General features: G+C 38.4%; 1 protein-coding gene across 2 annotated transcripts in view; it reads right to left on the bottom strand.

Moving 5' to 3' along the window:
• Nucleotides 1-1180: 1180 nt before the first annotated feature.
• The window catches only part of LOC137197143 (VPS10 domain-containing receptor SorCS1-like), a 44835-nt gene continuing 24647 nt past the window's right edge, over nt 1181-21368 (bottom strand). For both annotated transcript variants that reach the window (XM_067610318.1, XM_067610319.1), the window contains exons 10-27: nt 19883-20029; nt 18142-18244; nt 17789-17865; nt 17046-17137; nt 16800-16907; nt 16370-16487; nt 16101-16234; nt 14834-14947; nt 14377-14548; nt 13901-14087; nt 12863-12996; nt 12625-12748; nt 10216-10328; nt 9176-9310; nt 6245-6344; nt 5811-5919; nt 4618-4772; nt 1181-3050 (exon numbers count right to left, since the gene is read on the bottom strand). In XM_067610318.1, coding sequence (XP_067466419.1) covers nt 2992-3050; nt 4618-4772; nt 5811-5919; nt 6245-6344; nt 9176-9310; nt 10216-10328; nt 12625-12748; nt 12863-12996; nt 13901-14087; nt 14377-14548; nt 14834-14947; nt 16101-16234; nt 16370-16487; nt 16800-16907; nt 17046-17137; nt 17789-17865; nt 18142-18244; nt 19883-20029 — 2181 coding nt within the window. In that variant the 3' untranslated portion in view covers nt 1181-2991. The remainder of the gene's footprint in view (nt 3051-4617; nt 4773-5810; nt 5920-6244; nt 6345-9175; nt 9311-10215; nt 10329-12624; nt 12749-12862; nt 12997-13900; nt 14088-14376; nt 14549-14833; nt 14948-16100; nt 16235-16369; nt 16488-16799; nt 16908-17045; nt 17138-17788; nt 17866-18141; nt 18245-19882; nt 20030-21368) is intronic.

Below are 21368 nucleotides of genomic sequence, written 5' to 3' on the forward strand. Positions count from 1 at the left end.
TGTGAAAGAACTAGTAGTCTAGAGTATTGCTTCTTCTCTGTCCTCAGACACAGCAAGAAAAGTGTTGCGAATTAAAACGGCAAAGAGGCAGCTAGGTCGGGGGACATCGCTGTGTGGCTGATTGGCTGAAATAACTCTTCACACACAAAGCCGCAGCAACAAGGCCCTTGTTCCTCTGTTTTGCATTTTGTTTGCCACTTCAACAGCTTCATATGACACACCAATCTTCATCACTCCAACAGCTATCAACGCCCCGAGAGTCTTATTCTTGCTCCTACTCTCAGTCTAAATTAACACCAAGGCCTTTCTCTAACGGCCCTGGGATGTTCCGCATTGCACAATCAAATTGAACGGTGACAATCACTAATGGATGATTCGTTGCAGCCAGACACTGTAATGTAGCACTCAATGAAAGGAAACACGCTCATCAATTTCACACTGTGGCTAACACAATATTGCTGTGGGTTATTGTTGTGGGACATTTTTCATTCAAGGTGCTACTCAGTCTGGGAAAATCTTCCTTGATTATGTGTGTGTGTGTGTGTGTGTGTGTGTGTGTGTGTGTGTGTGTGTGTATGTGTGTTGATTTCCTGGAGAGGGGATAATTAATTTGTTGCACAGTGGGAGAGTCAAGGAACCAGCCCATTAGAATCACTCCAGGCTACTTGGTGCTTTTCATTGTCCTCCCGCTTGGCCCCATTGTATCATGCATATGACTGCACTGAAACTTTGGCATGCTAAGCAACACTTGTTAGAGACAAAGCAGAAAAAACAACATATTTGACAAAGTGAAAGCGCCTGTCGATCAAAACTACCAATTTCTGTGACAGACTCATAGCCAGCTGAAGTGAAGTCATAGTTTTGCTCTTCATGAAGTCTGCTGATTGACTAAATCAAAGGTCAAACACAACAGCCGCAGTCAACTACACGGATTTTAACAGATCGGAGACAGCAAAAATGAGCTGTTTATCGTTGTGTTTCTGCTTTATTCCGCAACCATGGTTACTTCTGCAAGGTCAGATGAAAAACACACTAACAACCCACTGAATAATCACGTTACTTGTAATGAATGAGTTGCCTAGCCTCTGAGAAACATTTTCTAACATTTAATTTTTTTCTCCTAATTAAGACGTATTTTTAGTATCTTGAAAGAGGAAGAAAAAAAAAAACATCATGCAAATATGTTCACAATTGTATTCACAGGTTGATTATTGGGGCTTAACAAAAATCTGTTAAGTAAATTACAAGCACAAAATAAAACTTCACTGATATCGGTGCGGAGAGAGCATTCATCTGATGACGAGTTATTTATGCTTCAGGCTCAATCGGAGCATTGGAGGGAGGAAGTATGGAGAAGCCTCTAGTCAATTTGTCCCAATGACATACGATGCTGACAACACTTAAAAAGAAAAGTTTGATGAAGAAGAACTTCAGTACTTATACCAAAGAGACAGCAGCTGACCAAAGCTCTGTGCGTAGGCTGAGCCTTGTTGACAGGAGATACGTCTTCTCTATCTCTGTGTCCCTCGCAGCTAGAGAGATGAACAAATTTGCAGCCTTTTGTCCGCTGAGTCCTTGGGGGCAAACCTAGAATAAACTGCAGGCTCCTCTGCATTAATGTAAACTGAGGGAAAATGCCATGTGTTGATGTTGACATCGTCACGGTAGATAAACAGTCCAGCGTAAATAAAAGGTACATTTAAAACAACCTGAATAAAGAACATGTTTCCATTCAAATCGGTTACAGTTTCAGTGTTGTGATAGATCCTTTAACAAGGCAGCCCAACCTTCCCAGTGAGATCAGTTCAAAGAAAAGCAACAAAACAAATTTCTATCTGTGTCAAGGAGTCTTAACTTTGTGGTGGTAAATCTGGTATCTGCGTCAAAAGAATAACTAATAAATCTTGAACTAATAAGTAATTATTTAACATATGGATGTGGCACTGTAGTACTTTTTTACTGCATTACAGCAAGTGTTTGCTGCACTGTCGTTAACACGGGAATTATTCAGAAAATTTACATTTTGTTCTCTTTGTAGAAACCAGAATTCACAAGGAATGCTCCTGGCAACAACAACAAAAAAAAATGTGTTTGAAAAGTTTAAAAGTCACTGCATTGTTTAACAGTCGAACTGAAAACAATCAAATATAAGATTTCTGCTGCAACAATAATCCATATGCATGATTTACATGAGACAGAAGATTTGTGTATAATCTGTTTTAGAGTAGGTTTAACATTTATCATTCCAGTGCCACTAAAACAACTCGAGTCCCCTAAGCAACAGGGATTTCTGTTGCACAAACAAGAGGGAGTTCTCATATATACCTATCTAGTATATCCATTTTGATCTTCTGCTCTTATTTTTGCTATGACATATATAACATTTTGAGCGACAAAGAGACAGGCTTGATGGAATACACAGATCTGGGACTCGGAGCCATCCTTCATCTCCTGGATATTGCAAGCTTTCATTTGATGAGAATCTTCTGATAAGATTTACTGATTGTACAGAGCTTAATGAATCTGGTTCCCTCACTGTCTTACTCAGATAAGCTATTTCCACATAGTTAAACAAACTCAACTTCACAAACACAAGCCCGAAGAACAGAAATATGAGCATATTTGGAGATATTATTATACATCACTTCTGTTCTGCTGTTTGATATTTTCATATTTGAGCAGACGCAGCTGTAACCAGCTGAGACAAATAACTTTTACTTTTCCATTATGGATGTACATTATTTACATAAAAAGATCAATGTCCTTGCAAAAATACAAGTATTTTCAGTCAAAAAGTGTCCCTTTTCAAGAAGCAAGTATAAATCTGTACAGTCTCCTCAGAGGGATTAGGCAGCACAGTGTGAACTGGTCCATCCATGCATGGGTAGCAAAACACTCGAGACCATTCATTGTGACCGTGGTTTCATAGCTTGCTGGAAGTAACTGCCAAAGAAGATGTATTGCTTTCGAGTCGGTCATAGACTCTCAACATTAAAACACATGGGGCGCTTCATCAGAGAGCTTGATGTCTGTGTGAGATGGCAGGTAGCCTGGCAAGGGAGAAGAAAGAAAAAAGACAGGAGGAATTTTATGTAGCTATTTGCATAAGGGTGTATTTTTGCAGGGAAACACATTTATCTTGGATGGGTCGATTGTTTAGCTACCGGTAGAGGTAAATCAACTGGAACTTCATAGATATTTCTTGATGAAAATGCTTTCACAACTCCGCTACTTTCCTGATGCACAAATTATTTTATTGGGTCAAATAATTCACCTAGACATTCTCATCACTTTAGCTTGCACTCGATTGTGCCTTACTTACTTGTGAATACTAATACGTCGCTATGACAAACTCAGGTGGGCAAATACATAAATATACAGCACATAATAATAACTATGTCTTGACAACTCATATAATAATATGGGGAGAGGAAGAAATAGCATCAGCACTTAACAATAAGTGAATATCAAGTTTTCCTCCCCTGTCAGTGAGCTTCAACGAATGACCACTGTTCCTCTTTAGCAATTCTATTTTTAATATACTGTCGTGACTTTTGTGACAACTTTCTTGGCAAAAGAGATGGTTCACCCAATTCCTCTCACTTACCCTTTATGGTACCTAACTACAGTATGGTTTCTGAGCTGAAGTTTGGAGATGTCAGTATTTAAACATGAGCAGAGAGACAAAAATTGTAAGTGGTGAATGTGAGCGATGCTGCAGTTTGTAGTTTGTACAAAATAAGATGAAGGCATATTGCTGGTTTTTAATCCGTGTCATGCCAAATATTTGACCTATCCCACATGGGATTATAAAACACCTCTATATATCAAATATCAAAACTGTAAAATTAGATATTTGGGTAACACACAGATAAAATGTAAGTAAGATTATATGAACATCTGTTCGATTGTACACCAAATAGCAGAAGAAAGACAAGAAATGCTATAAGCCTAATTTTGTTTTCTAGGCTTTCTCCAAGTAACTATCTCAACCAAACTTAAATGTTTTGTATGCGAATGGCAGGTGATCACACAAAGACAGGAATCACATCTGTGAATGTATTAGATATGAATAAAAATAGGATGTAATGTGACTATTCTTTTACTCTGGATAATCCACAAACATTGGAGCTACTTTCTACTTTCTAGTCTGTTTGAAAATTGTTCACAGTGTGTTCTGTGGATAATCCAAAGTAATGGAGAAACAGTTTCAGAGAAGAAACAAACACAAATTCATTCTCCTTCACTGTACTGGGGTGGAGGAAGTAAACTTGGAGATGGATAAAATTTCAAAACCTTGATAAATAAATCCAAAACTATCTGGACGGCTAGATGCCACTTGAGGTGAATGAGTACATATGTATTTTTGTAAGATGGGTGAACTGACCTTTTATGTAATTCTGCTGTTTTTATCACACCACATCAAATGTTTAGATACCTGTTTTGTCGCTTTAAAAACCAACACGTTCAATGCAGATGGTGACTAGAGTGATAGAATACAACACTACATAAAGTTGTCAACATTGTTCAACATATACTGAAAAAAATGTGAAAATAATCCCTATGGATACTTGAAGAATGCCTGCAGCTTTAAAGAAGAAATAGACACACCAATACCTCTGCTTTTTGAGTCTAACTGTACATCCACATGATCCAGCGAGGTCAGCTTATCCCCCTCAGGGTTTGGGACGGCTATGGAGGTCACTGTCGGGATGACCTCTTGTTCTTTGTCAGGTTGCTCTGCTGTATATGTGTTGATGCCTGGGATCTTCCTATAGGTTGTGCAGAGGAGAAAAAAAAAGAGAAAAGATGATAAAAAAAAAAGGCAAGTTAATGGAGACCTGCCATCAGGTCTGTTTCACTAATGCTTTCACTACACATAATGTGTCACACTATTTTTAACTGTTAAGGATGGGAGAGGATTGCTTGAAAGCTGGAAACTAGGGCGTTTTGCATTCCTCTGGGCATTGCACTCTCACTTTCATATTGTTCACCTCAGTTTTCAATCAATTTTTCATCCCCTCAGATGCACCCCCAATTCTGCTTAAAACTAGCATCTTGCATTTCTAATTTCAGATTCTCCCCTCGTGGCTTTGTGCTGCAGCTGGTGCTGTGACATTTGAGGCGGATTTTCAAACTCAGAATTGATTTTTTAATGTAGTAATTATGATCCTGAAAGTTACAGTAAGTCATGTTTTTACTTTGTAATGAGTAAAATTCTGCAAACTACAGACAAACTAAAGCATTTCACTGTGATTGGCATGAGGATTACCTGCAGTAGAGGATGCTATTTACTGTATGCCCCTCACTGTATAATATATGTTGTCTCAGGACTTATCTCCTCAACCTTTCCTGCCATGCTGCAGAGTATGCCTCACCTTGAATGGTTGTGTTTAGCATTTCCGAAAGGTCAACCCTCACATTGTCAGATAGATGAATATTGATAACTGCAGGTCTCTGACACCCATTCAGCACTCTGGGAGAATTGATTAGACTGTCATTCCCTGTAATATTCTGCAGATTGAGACAGAGGGGAATTGTCTCATTTCTCGAGCTATTATTGTGTCGTGGCTGTCCATAACTCAGAGATATATGGAGTCTGAATACTTCTGGAAAGTTTTAGGAGTTCAGGAGTGAGGTGCTTACTTGTAGATAATGGGGCCTGCTCTAAACAGGGCCGTTATGCAAACACACGCATAAACAAAACGACATCATAGATATTTGCAATGATATGAGTCTGAAAAGCAGTTTCCTTTTGACTGTGCTCTATAATAGTTACGATGTATTATATTATATCCAGTATACTGTACCTTTTAAATTTATATATTACAAAGACAGCCAAGCCCATCAGTACGACTGACACAAGCATGATGACTGCAGTGCTGCTGTGACCACTATCACTGCTGTCCACGAGAGGAGCTTTGAAGGACAAAGAAGGAAAGAAAATGAGTGCACATGCAGTCCAAAAGAGGACAAATGCATATTTTTTATGTGTATATAATTATATAAAAATCTTATTATATAACAATGGAGAATCACAGCTGTCTTTTGTTGCTGACTGAGGCAGCAAATGCCCAAGCAACACTTTATCTTTTCTTCATCTTCATCTCTAAACTGGAAGAAGTACACAATCTAATCTCATATAAGGAGCACCGAGAGAACCACCTGAATTTAACCTCTTTTCCAAAAATGGACGGTACAGCCGTTTATTCGGGTAGGTGTGCGGCAGAGACAGCATACTCACCTGGAGACAGCCGCGTGGCATACACATTCACCTGCACTCCCGGTCTGAGTGTGAACTGGATGAGGTCTTGGTTCAGAGCACTTAGCAGAACCTGAGAAAGCTATGAGGAAGAGTGATAGAGCAGAGAAGACTGTTAGCGGCGGCTGCACAGCAATATTCTACAGTCATCAATATTTCAGCCTCAGTCATTTCATCCAACGGCCTGAATTATGAATCAGAATTTTTGCTTCCTTCTAAAGAGGAGCAAATGTTGATATGACACAAAAAACCAAACCTACCACACCAAACCCAGCAGACTTTTAATGCCGATGGAAACCCTATCAGGTAAAAGGGCACTGTGCTTATGGTGTGGCAGTGACATTTAAAGAAATTAAATCTTTTGCTCTTTCTATCACAACAGGGACTTTTCCCACCTCCGATTCTTTGTTATATACCTATTTTCAAAAAAAAAAAAAAAAGAAAAAAAAAGCATGCACTGATTTAAAAAGTTCAGTGAGGCAAAGCTATTGGAGATCAAAGTATTTTCTAATATCATAAAATTGCTGTTTTAATTTTCCTCCCTGATGTGCCTCAAGTTCCACTGCTTTTCACACCTAGATGAAGCAGTCATTTAACAAGAGACCAAAATGCCTTCCCAGAGCCCATTTGAGTCCTTAGCCATGCCTCACTAATTCCATCTCGCTCTTTCTAAAATCTTTCCACTGGTTAAAATTAGACTGCTCTACACAGTATGAATAATTACTTTTTGTTCTAGTGGCATATCAGGGTCAGTAAATCTATTACACATTTTAATAAGCTGCTCCACACATATACTCGACACATACACGTGTGTTTTGGGCGCACACACTCACTTAATGCATCCACGTTGCAACTCATTCATTGGAGATTAGAACAGTGAACTGAAGATTTATTACCCCTATTGTCTATGTGGTTCTGCCAGGTAATCAGACAGGATCCAGATAAATACATCTCTTTAATTCCCAATCCAGGCCACCTGCCCCAGTTTGTCTCCTTTCTTGACGGTGCCAATTATATGATGCATCAATGTAATTAAATACCTATTAACTTAGTTCAAGACTGACTGTGAGCCAGCAAAATTATGTTTACTTGTGATACATCTCTTATGATGAACAAATTAGTTTGTCTAGCTGTTGTTTCAAAGACAACCCTGTTTTATTGTTTTGTTTACATATTTAATAGCTTTTTAGAGATCAGTTTTGAGTGTGCCATAGAAGACAGAGATCTTATTTTGCTGTAAGAAAACAATAAAATACATGCAGCACTGTGACTTGATATGTTTATGATGTTAATACTATGTAAAGGTTTATGCAAGTTTCAAAACTTCTAAAAAAGTGACAATGACAGTATGGCATGTACTGAGATACTGTGTGTTATTTCACTGCTGATGCTGGTTTAGTGCTTTTACATGGGAAGACACTGCCCTCTAGTGTTGACATCATGCATTACTCCTCAGGAGGGATGAAATACAAAAAGCATGTGTGGCAACATTACGTCATTAAGCACAAAAGCAATAAAGACATAAAATATAATTTAAAAAAGCTTAAGCTACTGTGATACAATGAATCAATTCAGGGGAAAAGTTTGTTTGTTTGTTTGGTGGCAAAGAAAAAAAACATAAATTAACAATTAAAGTTTGTATTGCCTGATTAAATCATTACAAAATGATGAATGCAGTAAAATTGAGAACATGTTCTTTAATTGAATGACTCTGCAGGGAATCTAAACAGTGTACTTTAAAATGTGGAATATAAATGAGGAAGATGTGTTGTGTTGCTATATTAGATGAAATGGATCTTGTGTGCCTGCATGCTAATAACAGTGAGGCTATAGAAAACATATTCCTCTTGTTCTCTTTGTTTTCACTTAATGGACCACATCAGAGTTTCTGCATGTTTTAGCCCAATTAGTGCAAAAAAATGTATACTCTTCATTACTGCTGACCTTTTCCGAGGCATACCATAGTGATTTCCTAACCTACCAGGCAGCCATTGTTGTCCATTCTTTCCACTGCAGTATTAAAATACATTTGCAAAGACTTTAAACTTGGTTGACTTAGGTAATCCATCACAATGAGCATCATGTCTGCATTTGTTTTTGTCAAAGTTAACCTTATTGTTGCGTGGCAATGGAGTGCAGACTTTCCAAATCAGGCTGCACTTAAAACTGCGTTACCATGCAACGATAATGTAACTTTGACAAAAATAAATGAGAGCAGACATAATGCTCATTGTGATGTATTGCCTCACTGAAAGAAGTTTTAAGTTAAGATTTAGTCTCTAAAAGTAGATTTTCATGCTGTGCTGAAATGAACGGAAACCAATGACTGAAGAAAGAGGATTTAAGTGTATATAAAATGTACAATGCTGCGCAAAAGAACTGGAAAATGATTAATACCAATGTAAATGTTTGATTCTCAGCCTCTTGTTAAATAGATTTTGTATCTCAAGAGACTGAAAAGTAAAATATATGAGTAAAACATAGAAGAAAAATGGGCCATATAATGTAAATACATGGGTTGGTCAATATACATCTGTATAGAAATGTACTAGTTTTATGGCTTTACGATCTTTCCAAAAAGTCAGAGACAAGAGTATTTTTTCAAGTACAAGTATCTTTTCACTGTATCTTGAATACTGTGCACAAATACTTTAAGTGCTGTGCTGTGCCGTTAAAATGTAATCTCCTGGTGAGAGAAACGTCAAAATCATAAAATATGTTCTCTTTTTAAAACAAAATCGTTTAAACTCAGAAGTGTTGCATGACAAACTAAAGGACAGTAAAGGGATGTTTTCTCTAGAGAAAGTCTCCTGACTTCCTCAGCGTACTTTTGTGCACTTTTAATTATCGCAGAAAACCACATTATACTGAACATCTGCCACAGGCCATTAAAATGATTAGACAAGGCAGTACCTGATCCAGGTGTGCCCACTTTTCATCCATGGCTCCATCTCTTGACGTCCTCTCAGGCACAATGAAAATCTCCGCTGTGGTTGGTAAACCTGGAAGCACTGTGACCAGGAGCTGATCTTCACTGATACCTGTGACCTTTAATAATAACAACAAAACCTCACTAAAAGGCCTTTTAATTGACACTGTTCTGGGTGATATTCTACGCTACGCCCTGCGATATGATTCTTGGGGGTCGACTGTATAAATAAGTAAATGGTGTTGGCTTTCTGCTTCATATATCATTTGCCTAAGTACCAGTCACTGTCAACATATAATGCACAAATCAACTGGAACATGCAAGTTCAATTTGACAGTCTTTGGTAAAGGCCAGGGCTTTTAGTGCATTTATGCCATAACCAGAGGTCTCCTGTCAGTTTCCTGGTGTAAACTGTGGTAATATCTGACAAGACAGAAGGTCAAAGTGAATGTTTCATACTGAAGGCTACTGTAGGATATATATAGAGCTCACTATTCAGGTCTTTTACATAACATGCTGCTTTTTTGACATGCCCTATACATTCTGAGAGGGAAAACCAGATGCACTTAACCACATTTAGGCTCCCTTTACTTGAGGTTTTGGTGTTCTCTCGAGGCAATGGCATTCAGCTCTTTAGAGAGCAAATAGCAACTGCCATAGCAGTGCTTTTACTGCCCTTTAGTGTTTTGACAAGTTCAGTTCAAAGTGTGTACTAGTAATAATGATTTCAGGTGATGTACAATCAGCCCATAGAGGTTAACAACTAATTACAGAGCAAGTGAGGTTAAAGACACTGCAAGTAGTGGAGTGTAACACTTGACACAAGACCACACACATACATTACTAATGCAGCAGAACCAAGAATGGAAATGTTATTGGCTCACTGAACAGAGGCTTGAATTTTTCACTCCAGGCTAGTGCAAAGCTGTTAACTGCCAGAATCTGAATGAGGTCCTCTGGATTTTAGCTCATTCCTGATTATATTATGGTTTTTATAATATGAGAGAGCAGCTGCATAACTGACCTGAACCATAGAGCTCTTCACCACTCTCCCGATGTCCTCTCTCCACTCAGACACCCCGGGGTTCAGCTCATCCAAATTAGAAGAAAAGGCCAAAACATGCGACCGGAAATAATCTGAAATGCAAGCAGAAATCTGAATCAGACTTAATATTCTTTCTTACTTCTTGATGTGGGAGCCCTCCTCACGAAAATCCAGTTCAGTAATCAAATAACCCTACCCCTGATTGTAAGGTTGCCTGCACAGAGTAGAATCTGTTTTTCATCAGATAATATGGGTATGATAAGCTTACATGGCAACATGATTGCCCAATAGAAATTGATAATGAGGATTGGACATACAGTATTTCTGTCTCAAAGTTCATAAATGTTCATATTAATCATAACTTCAATTAATGCTTTTTAAGATGCTGCATGGATATACTATAACCTTGAGAAGATACATAAGATGAACAATATGTCATTATTATGTTCACATTGCAGTACAGAGGCCATTTTTTGCATATGCTTTGTCCTTTTAACCTTATTATGGAAATCTTTTGTTGTTATTCATGTTTGTGCATACATCATTACACATGCACTTTGTTTATCAGGTACTATTAGATAGGACAGTCTATCTACTAGATAGTGCAGTTCACATGATGAATAAATAAATAAATATATATGTAGATATACATATAAAAAAAAAAAAATCTCCCTCTCACCCCCCTCCCATGGGGGGGTGGTGATTTGTCTTCCTCAAGCTCGGGTCCTCTAGCAGAGGCCTGGGAGTTTGAGGGTTCTGCGCAGTGTCTTAGCTGTTCCTAGGACTGCGCTCCTCTGGACAGAGACCTCAGATGTTGTACCCGGAATCTGCTGGAGCCACTCTCCCAGTTTGTGGGTCACAGTCCCCAGTGCTCCAATTACCACTGGCACCACTGTTGCCTTTACTCCCCACATCCTTTCTAGCTCCTTTTTCAGCCCTTGGTATTTTTCGATCTTCTCGTGTTCCTTCTTCTTGATGTTGCTGTCGCTTGGGATTGCTACGTCTATCACCACTGCCTTCTTCTGTTGTTCGTCGATCAACACAATGTCCGGTTGGTTAGCCGTCACCAGCTGGTCAGTCTGGATCTGGAAGTCCCACAGGATCTTGGCTTGGTCATTCTCAACCACCTTAGGAGGTGTCTTCCATTGTGACCTTGGGACCTCCAACCCATACTCAGTGCATATGTTCCTGTACACTATGCCAGCCACTTGGTTATGGCATTCCATGTACGCTGTTCCTGCCTTCATCTTACACCCTGCTATTATGTGCTGAACTGTCTCAGGAGCATCTTTGCACAGCCTGCACCTGGGGTCCTGTCTGGTGTGGTAGATCCCCGCCTCTATTGATCTTGTACTGAGTGCCTGTTCTTGTGCTGCCATGATTAGTGCTTCTGTTCTGTCCTTCAGTCCAGCCTTTTCCAGCCACTGTTAGGATTTCTTGATATCAGCCACTTCTTCTATCTGTCGGTGGTACATGCTGTGTAGGGGCTTGTCCCTCCATGATGGTTCCTCCTCCTCCTCTGCTGCCTGAGGTATTCACTTAGCAGTTCATCTTTGGGGGCCATCTTCCTGATGTATTCCTGGATGTTGGTTGTTTCGTCCTGGACAGTGGCTCTGACGCTCACCAGTCCTCGGCCTCCCTCGTTCTGCTTAGTGTACAGTCTCAGGGTGCTGGACTTGGGATGAAACCCTCCATGCATTGTGAGGAGCTTTCTTGTCTTGATAACAGTGGCCTCTATCTCCTTCTTTGGCCAGCTTATTATACCAGCGGGGTATCTGATGACTGGCAAGGAGTACGTGTTGATGGCCCGTATCTTGTTCTTCCCATTCAGCCGACTTTTCAGGATATATATATATATATATATATATATATATATATATATATATATATATATATATATATATATATATACGCCTTTTGACAAAAAAATCTCAGCCATAATTCATGGTATATATATATATATATATATGTGTGCATGTTCATATGAATTTTCATGTTTGGAAACATTAAGAAACTATTTCAACCAGAAACAAAAAGAGTATGTGTGTATGTGTGTTTATTTGTGTATATACAATTATGGATTCCCTTTGACACACTCTGTGCAGAGCTTTCAGCCACATTTGGCTGAGGATGGCATTTTCACATCACCAGAATCCCACAGCTAGGTCATGTGATAACAACTAAACCATCTCCATGACAAGTGAACAAACTCCAACCACTGATCAAGACCATGAATTATGGCTGAGATTTTTTTTGTCAAAAGGCTTCAAAGGTTCAATAAAAACTTTTATTAATTCTCTCTCTCTATTTGTAGTTGCAAAAGTTTTCACTTTATTGTTGTATGCCATGGCTGTTGGAGTGTATTTAGAAAAGTAAAATGAAGCTCACCATAAACTGCCACAGTCATTTGGTCCTGGTGCACAGTATTGCCGACTGAAGCCTGGACAGTGACAGTGTGACTTCCCTCCTTGGAGAAGGTGAAGGACATCCCTCCTTCCAGGGTCACTACAGGCTAAACGGCAAAGACACAGACAGTAGAGAGAGAGAGAGAGTGATGTGACTTGTGAATCCATCATGTAATTTGGTTAATAAACAGCATGGTAGAGAACAAGAAAGCAAAGCTCACCTCTGTTTTGTTATCAAACCACCAGTAGTAGGTGACTGTTCCCACATTGCTGGGGCGTAACACTGTTGTCAGGTTTACTGCTTTGTTCTTGATGACCACTGACGGAGCTGAGAGCTGGACCTGTTCAAGTTGACCTTTGAAGCGAGAAACACACAACCATATAAATCCACATCTTTTTGTCAAAACCTGGCTAAATATACTACTTCCATGTTGTAATATCGCACCCTGACAGAAGCTGTGTTTTCAGTCATATTCTGGCAAAATGATGACTGGAACACACAGAGTATATGGATGCACAGTGGAGAAGTTGATTGCATGGCAGGAGTGGTTTGAGAAGTGTCTGTGGATGTTTTGATGCTTTTTGCTACCATGAAAATGTCACCATTGGAATCCATTATAATGAGCTGAATTCAAACTGACCACCGCTGTTCGTCTCTGTCAATGAGGAAACAACCAACAGCCGTCTTTCACGCCCACGCGGGATGACTGATACTCAAAACTTTGGATGGAGATATTGGATGGAGTTTAACTTTAATGAGCCAATTTAAAGTTACAGAACAGTGGTGAGCATATTTGTCACATTATTTTGTCTGATTTTTTTTCCCTCTATGGGCTCACAAGTTGAAATGTTTTGACCAATTTAAAGGCTTGTTTGATCTTATAGCTGGTGTTTATGTGCCACAAAGGATCAAGAAAATAGCTTATAGTCTAGTCACTTTATGATATCAACCAAAATGAAGTTAGTTCTGAATAAGTTCAGCTTATTATGATGCAGGAAACACTGTCACTGCACTGTCAGCCAATGCAAATGATGAGCCTTTATACTAATCCACACTTATATTAAAGGGGTATTTAATAAGTGATTAAAATAATGCTGACAATAACCCATGTTGAATTCAGGGGGAAAAAGAGCCAGTTTTCTCAAATTAACACATTAAAAATAATTGGATGAATGATCCTGCACTTAATGCTTCAGCAGCAACTATTAGCTATGGCCTGTTACTCATCCTGAAGTTTTTTTTTTTCTTTTTCACTCACAGGAGACGTGGAGGTAGAGTATCACCCTGTCAAAGCCCAGAGTGTTGGTTGCTGTAGCAGACACTTGGTAGATGCCAACTTTACTGTAGATATGCTTGACCCCGTCATCGATGGAGCTTATGTTAACATAGGATATAGCGGTGCCGTCACCGAAGTCCACTGTTATACTCGTCGTGGAGCTGAGACCCTTCAAAAAGAAAACAAAATACTGTCACTCACACTACGCTCGCAGTTGTTTGTCCCTGTCCTCACTGACACCCGACAGAGCGCCTTTTTTCCAAATTATCTGCAAAGACGAGGTCAAGTGGTGAATCATGATGCCGCATATTTATTTGATATTCTGGTGGTCCAGCCTCTGTGCCGCGTTCCTGACAGCGTCTCAATATTCAAATAAGGCGCTAACCAAAGAAGAAAAAGCATGCAAGTACCACCCTGTAATACACAAAACTATTGCTTTATTTAAGTGAAGTCAGCACCTCTTCCAGAAAGACCAAGAAGGTGACATTCTTCCCCAGTGTTGCTACCAGTGTTCCCTCACTGGTGAAGAGCTGGAGGCCCCTAGGGACCTGACTGGGACACTTCTGTCGTCTGGGGCTGTACTGCAACAGAGTTCCCTCAGTGCAGTTGTTAAACAAAGCCCTGCGATATCTGGAATTCACCAAAAAAGTACAAAAAGACACAGATGAGGACTACATGAATGTAAAAGCAGACACAAGCACATATGCACACATTCATGTATAAATATAAGGGCTGGAAGATATTCATAAGGTGTACAATATTAAAAATGGGTCAGTCATTGGTAGTATATATTTATTTATCATTTTCACACAGAATAGCAGGTGATTTTCAAGAAAGTTGAGCTTGACCGTGACCAAGGGCATTTGTGCACACACTGCTCCCTCGGTTCTTGACGAAACAAATGAATTGATGTACCCTGTCGTGTTGAGGAAGCTGTCCCCCGTGATGCAGTCTCTCGATGTTGCTGAAGGAACAAACCAGAAAGCCGGAATGCAGCTCCCATCAATCTGCCTCTCAAATCCATAGTCGCTGTTTCATTTGGAACACAAGACCAGAAAAGATACACGGGTTGTAATAAATATTAGTTATGTTTTATTAAAAATCTCAAATATAATTACTCAGCTCAAACAGAATCATTCATAGTAAGCTAATGTCTACCATAAACAGAGGTGTTCTAGGCTAAAGAAAAGTTTTTATAGCACAACAGCTCAGAGTACTTGAGATTTGATGTTTTATGTATCAAACATCTGAGGCAGAGAAAAAAATCATTGTTCATGTTTACACAAACTATAATTATACCTTGGCAAAGTCAAAGGGATCTATCAGATTTCTTTCATCATGATCAGGGAAAAACAGCCTCAAAAGCCCAGAGTCGGAAAGTTTAGTAAGTCCTTTTAATAATAAAGTGGTGTTAATCTTGCTAAATATACTCGTCACCACGGTTCAATTAGCACTAGATCAGCACATGACGTTCTGACATGAAGCAATACTTCTGTCAGACAGACAGAAGCAGCTTCTAATAGCGACTAGAGTGAGCTATTAGCTTTAGTTTTCATGCAAATCTATTCAAGTGCACTTGATATGAGTAAAACATGCAGCAATGTACTGCTGTCATATACAGTCTTTGAGTGTTGGGGCTGGGCAGTGATTCAATATTACAGGTTCTGTCACTTAAACTGTGTTGTGGTGATATGATCATAGATTGTTACTGTTGATGATTCGATGCAATTTGTAGTTTAAAATTAACAAAATTAATCTTTACATTTTTGTTTTACATGACCACAGAACACAGTTAATTGTAATTTTGCACACAATTACCATATTGTGATATATATTGAAATCTGAAAAATGCTTTCATTAATATCAGGATATTGATAACAACCACAATCTTATATCAAAATGACATCTGATCTTAGAAAATTGCTAAAACCCAAGACTAAAAACAACTGATGGCATGTTTTTTTTTGTTTTTGTTTTTTTAATTATAGTGATTAACTTATATCCTAAGTTGACAAAAAGATAATAGAAAAGATAACAACAAGGCGTGACTTTTGAAATATAACTCTTCAAACACTCTTGTTGTGCCTTAGGTTTGCTTCATAGACTCTGCCTCTGGAGATTGATAAAGTGTTACACTGGATTTAATGAAGTGAAAAGAGTAGCTGCAGAGTGGGGAACTCACCACTCAAAATCTGCCTCTGTGCACAGGCAGGAGTCTGACATCTGGGAAATATACTGATCTCTGGCCTTGACACATTGAACATTTGCTTTCAGTTTTTGGAAGATTCGCTTCATTCCCATGATGCACACTTCTCCCTGTAATGAATAATGCATCATAAACATTTCAGAGATTCTTTTCTTGCTTTTATTGTGTGACTGAGTCAAAAGAGATTCACTTGAGTTTAATCAACGACTGAATCTTCCAGTTAAGGAGTAAGAAGAGCTACTTACCTCATTGTGTAACTGCCACGTCAGGTAATCTTCAGATGTGCAGCGATGTTGAAAAATAGACCGGAAGTCAATCTTGACAAGTTGCCACTCAGATCGATGACTGAAGTGACCAAATATTCTGCACAAGCATGTCAGAAAAACAAGGTCAAAGACATTCAGTATATGGGGCAGATTCAAAATCTGCTGTGTGAAAACCTTGTAAATCCGCTTTGGGCAATTTCAAATCACTGACTTTAATCTATGTTTCTCTGTGGGTTGAGAAAATCCTCTATATCTTAGGCGAATGAAACACTTTCAAAACCACATTAAATAAACTCAACACTGTGTATGTACAGTTCTTAGTCTTCATTGGGGTAATATATAATTAACCAGTACAGTAATTAACTAAACTAGAGACATAGCAATTCTTTATTGTTCCTCCATATCTTACGTCATTATGAGGGTGTCCTCTCCAGGCTCCCCAAGCACCCCATCAACGTAGAGCGGAGAGGAGGTGAAGCTATATTTATCCCAGTTTCTGCCCTCATCGAAACTCAGCCTGCGGGAGAGAACAATGGTTAGATCACAGAGAAACCAACCACAAATAGAGTTGAATTCAGTAAAACATCCCTCTCCTCATTTTAGAGATTGAGTATAGGCTCAAAAAAAGACGAGGCACATCCTTGGAGAGCCTTACCAAATGTGTCTAATTGGCAGAGGTGTGTGTCGGATGGCCACCAGAGATCCTCCTTGATTCAGGAAAAACACACTGTACTCTTCCTGAAAAGCCTGCAGACATAAACCAACTTCACTTCATCACAAATTCAACATAAAGTATCCACTGGTGACAATATCAGGGAAACATGCATACTAGTGGTAGAGAGTAGAAACCACAACTGTACTTTCCACAAGAGACTCAGTTGTGTGAACAAACAAAAGCGTCAATCAAGTGTTGCTCTCTTCGTTGATTTACTGAGTCTTAAGCCGATGGCAAAAATCCGTGTGCTCCCGTTGGTTTATTTGTTTTACAGATCAGAGATGCACCAGGCTGGGTGTCAAACCTCAATATTCTTTTTGTCAACAAACAAATTGTGTTTGTGTCACCAAGAACTGAAAAGCGAGAACTGAAAGCTGGCATTGAATGCTCAGTCAGATTTTTGCTCACTTATTCTTTATTCATATAATGCCTGACTCAAGTCATACTTTTTTTTCATTTTGTTGTATTGCTGTATTTGCTGTATTTTATTGAGGGAAAGTTCAAATAAAGGACGAGTTTTCTGTATTTTGTTACATGGGAAAAAAAAGGTTTTGTAGAAAATGCAGTTGTTGTTTTTTTTTAGCAAAGTAATATATCCAAAAAGCATTGATGCAGAAATGCAAGTACAGATCAGCATCAGAAAATTTATATGCAATCCTATTTTTAGAGTTATAATACTGCACCTCCTTCCAGGTGTTTCCAGCATCAGATGTGATGAAAATGCTGACATTAGTACTGGTCAGTTCTGGTCCAACCACACCTAAATACAAAAGGTAAAGAAGCACTATTTATTATTTCACGCATGTTACATACTGTAAAAAAAGCAAAATAGCTGTAGTAGTTTTTCAACATGGAACAGATGTGCAGCCAAGATTAATTTAATGTCATTTTGTAAACTGTTGACAGCTGAGAAGGCCTTTTATTTATTTGTGCTGGGAATACAACAAAAGAACAGAATGACTATCCTCTGGTAACCAGCATTAAAGGTTGGAGAGTAAACTACAGTATGGATGTGCAAAACAAATCATCTCCTCACCTGACGCTATTATAATTCCTGGAGCTGAATCTTTGCTGACAATGTTTCCCGAGGTGTAAGGATTCTCAGACACATGAAGGTGCAGATGCAGCGAACAGTACGGCTGAGAAACACACAGGAGATTAGCTGACTGAGGTAAGACTGTGAAAATCAAAGTTTCACAAACAACATAAGAACTGCTGTGAATACACTATGAATGTATCCTGATTCAAAATAGTTAATTATTATTTAATTGCTTACTATGAAAAACATAAATGCTGCGTATTATATTCTTTGGACATCTGGCTTTATTAAATCACACACAAGAGAAAAGAGTACCACTGTATACAAGAACTGCATCAGTGCAGTCATTATCACAATAGTTAAGACACAATATGCTGTATCTGTATGTATGCAGTATCTCATCTGTTCATTAATCATTACTAAACTATATAAAGACATACTACAACTAATAATAAAACTAATAAAAAAATAATAGAGGAATGCTGAATTAATAACTTAATATTCTTGGGTTCACCATCTATTAAGTACAGTTAAATTGAAATAACTGTGTCAGTTTAAAAGAGCCTGATATAGACAAGTGAAGTTGTGAATTAGGTTCAACACCAAGGCAATTAGGTTCAACCATGGGTCATGTTGTTTTGGGACTTTTACATTTTGGTTCCACCAGCACATTAGAAATGTAGGCCTTTATGGTTTGTTTATTTCTTTTAATTCATTTCAGTGTATAATTGATTGATAACATATGCAATTTTTCCCATTAGTAAGTAAGTGCTAATAGAGTTACAGCTTATTTTAATACTCATTTGACTAAAACTTACTCATATGCAAATATATGTTCCGTGTTACTCTTTGAGACAAGAGATGTACTTTGTTGATTTTCCATCAATATTTCCTGATTCTGAATCATTTATGGTTCCGATGTTGTTATCTTAGGAAAAAAAACTGCTTCAACACACCATTTCTGTCAGACCACCACCTATATGTGTTGGTGAAGAACAAATCTCTTCTGGTCAAATCTAAAGCTAAAGTTGTGGAATTAAATCATTTGGAATTCACACATTAAAATTTAATTTCTGTTTGGTTAATTAGACTTAATTTCAGCACTGTTCAAATAGCATAGAGCAACCTTGGTATTAATGCCTCTCATCGTCTGTGGGCCGTATTAGAATTAATAAGCTTATATTATTGAGATTTTCATGAGCCTTGTATTTCTTTTTTTTATCTATAGCAGATTTGTAAAAATCATGTAGAAGTTTTAATGTAAACTATGAAAGTCAAAACTTCAACTTTCATCAAAGGGCCGGATATTTTTGCCTGGAGGGCCGGATTTGGCTATCAAGGTGAGTTAAATTATTTTTAAATTTAATTTAAAGCCTGTCTCCACTCAAAAATGTGTTCCAGTTGGATATTTGAGCTTAACTGTGCAGAATGATATATGTGCAGACTGCAGAGTTTGGACACAAATCATAATTCAAAGCAGAGTATTTTTACATGTCTAAATACATGTCTGGGGGGGATCTTTAATTATTGAGTTATTCGTCTATAAGTCTTTTCGCAGCCTGACACATGCTGAACTGTCTTGCTCTGATAACTCCCTCCCATCCAATACTCTAAAAAGCTCTATACAGATTTATTTGCTCTATTTGACCAGTATATGTTGTGACGCAGTGTAGCACATCTAGAGCAGATAATGGAAATCCAAATAACCAAATGTATCCTGTGTCAGTGGCCCACTTACCTGTTCACAATAGACCTTGTTTCCTTGGAGATCGGTTGTTGGAGCCTGTAGAAGACGCCAGTCTCTCCCTTTGTTGTATGTGATATAAGTTTTCACTTGGTTCTCAACAACTTTATTTGACAGGAACACCCCTTTAATCCCGGCAACCTGCAAACATGAGAGACGGAGAATGGTATGGGGAAAAATAACAAAAAAGACAGGAAAAAAAAACAACCTTAAATTATTCAAACTTAAGTAAAGCGGAAGGCCTAGTTCGGGGAAGATGAGATGTCTGAAAGTGCTGGTTTTTCTGACAGGAAGCACTATTTTGGACCATCTGCAGGACTCTGCAGAATCACAACATATCAAAACAACATACGGTACGGCCCTGAGATATTTCTTCTTCTTTGTCTTAATGTGCACGGAGATGCAGACACTCATGTGCAGCTTTCACTTTGTGTTCACATTGCTCTTCTATTTAGAGAGCACAAATGTTTGTCATTTTAAATCCTCTACTGGTCAGTCGTTGCAGCTATAAAAGCTATTTCTGGGCATAAAATGTGTGTGGAGGTCAGTGATCAGTGAGAGTAAGCACTGCTGATGGCTATCTTAGGTGTTTGTGATGCTTTTGCTGCTTGCTGCACATGAGGATAATTTAGAGCGAGGCATACATGTGCAGGCACGGCAACCTCATAGCATGTCTGTCAACACAGATATAACATGCTCAGAGCACATGTTAAAGCTGCTGTTTTGCCTCCCTTTTGACTATGGGCTGTAAGTGATACTAGTGTTTCCTAAACTTGTGCATAGATGGTGGTTTACATAAACCTACTAAATGGTTTTTTTGTGAAAAGGTAATAAAAAAAAAGAAAAGGTAATGAAAGCAGCCAGAATGTGAATGTGAGAGAGATGCTCAAATGCTGCAGAATAAACTGCAACATGCCGGCATCTGTTCCATTATGGTGACTCAGGACATCCAAGACATCTTAGCACAGAGTACACTTAAGGAAAACACGGCAGAGAACCAAGAATAACTCTCAGGAAAGTTTTAGGCTGTGTGCTGGTACTTTATTTGTCAAAGTCTGTCTGTTTTATTGGCTGAGAACTCTCCCAAAACAGGAATGTTCTCCCCATGTTTTCTCCAGTTTTCTCTCACAGTTAAAAAACAAACAGCAGTTAGGGGGGAGTGGAGACTGCATGTGAGGAGTGAATGTGTTTATCTTTCTATAGGTGTTAGCCCAGATCGATGCCGGACTGATGAATAAAGCTAAGAGATACGTTAATTAAGTGTAGGGTTGCAAATGTATTATTTTTGCATTTATTTTATTTATTTTGCAATTATTTTGTCAGTGCAATGTCAGAAAATAATGAAAATTAGCCATTAGTTTCTAAGAACACAAAGTGACCTCTTCAGTTTTCCACTTTTGTCTGACCAACAGTTCAAAACCTGAGGATAGATAGTAGATAATCAATAATATAATAAATAATAATCTGTAATAACATAAAA

Source organism: Thunnus thynnus, chromosome 14, assembly GCF_963924715.1.
Source record: "Thunnus thynnus chromosome 14, fThuThy2.1, whole genome shotgun sequence".
NCBI classification, from domain to species: domain Eukaryota; kingdom Metazoa; phylum Chordata; class Actinopteri; order Scombriformes; family Scombridae; genus Thunnus; species Thunnus thynnus.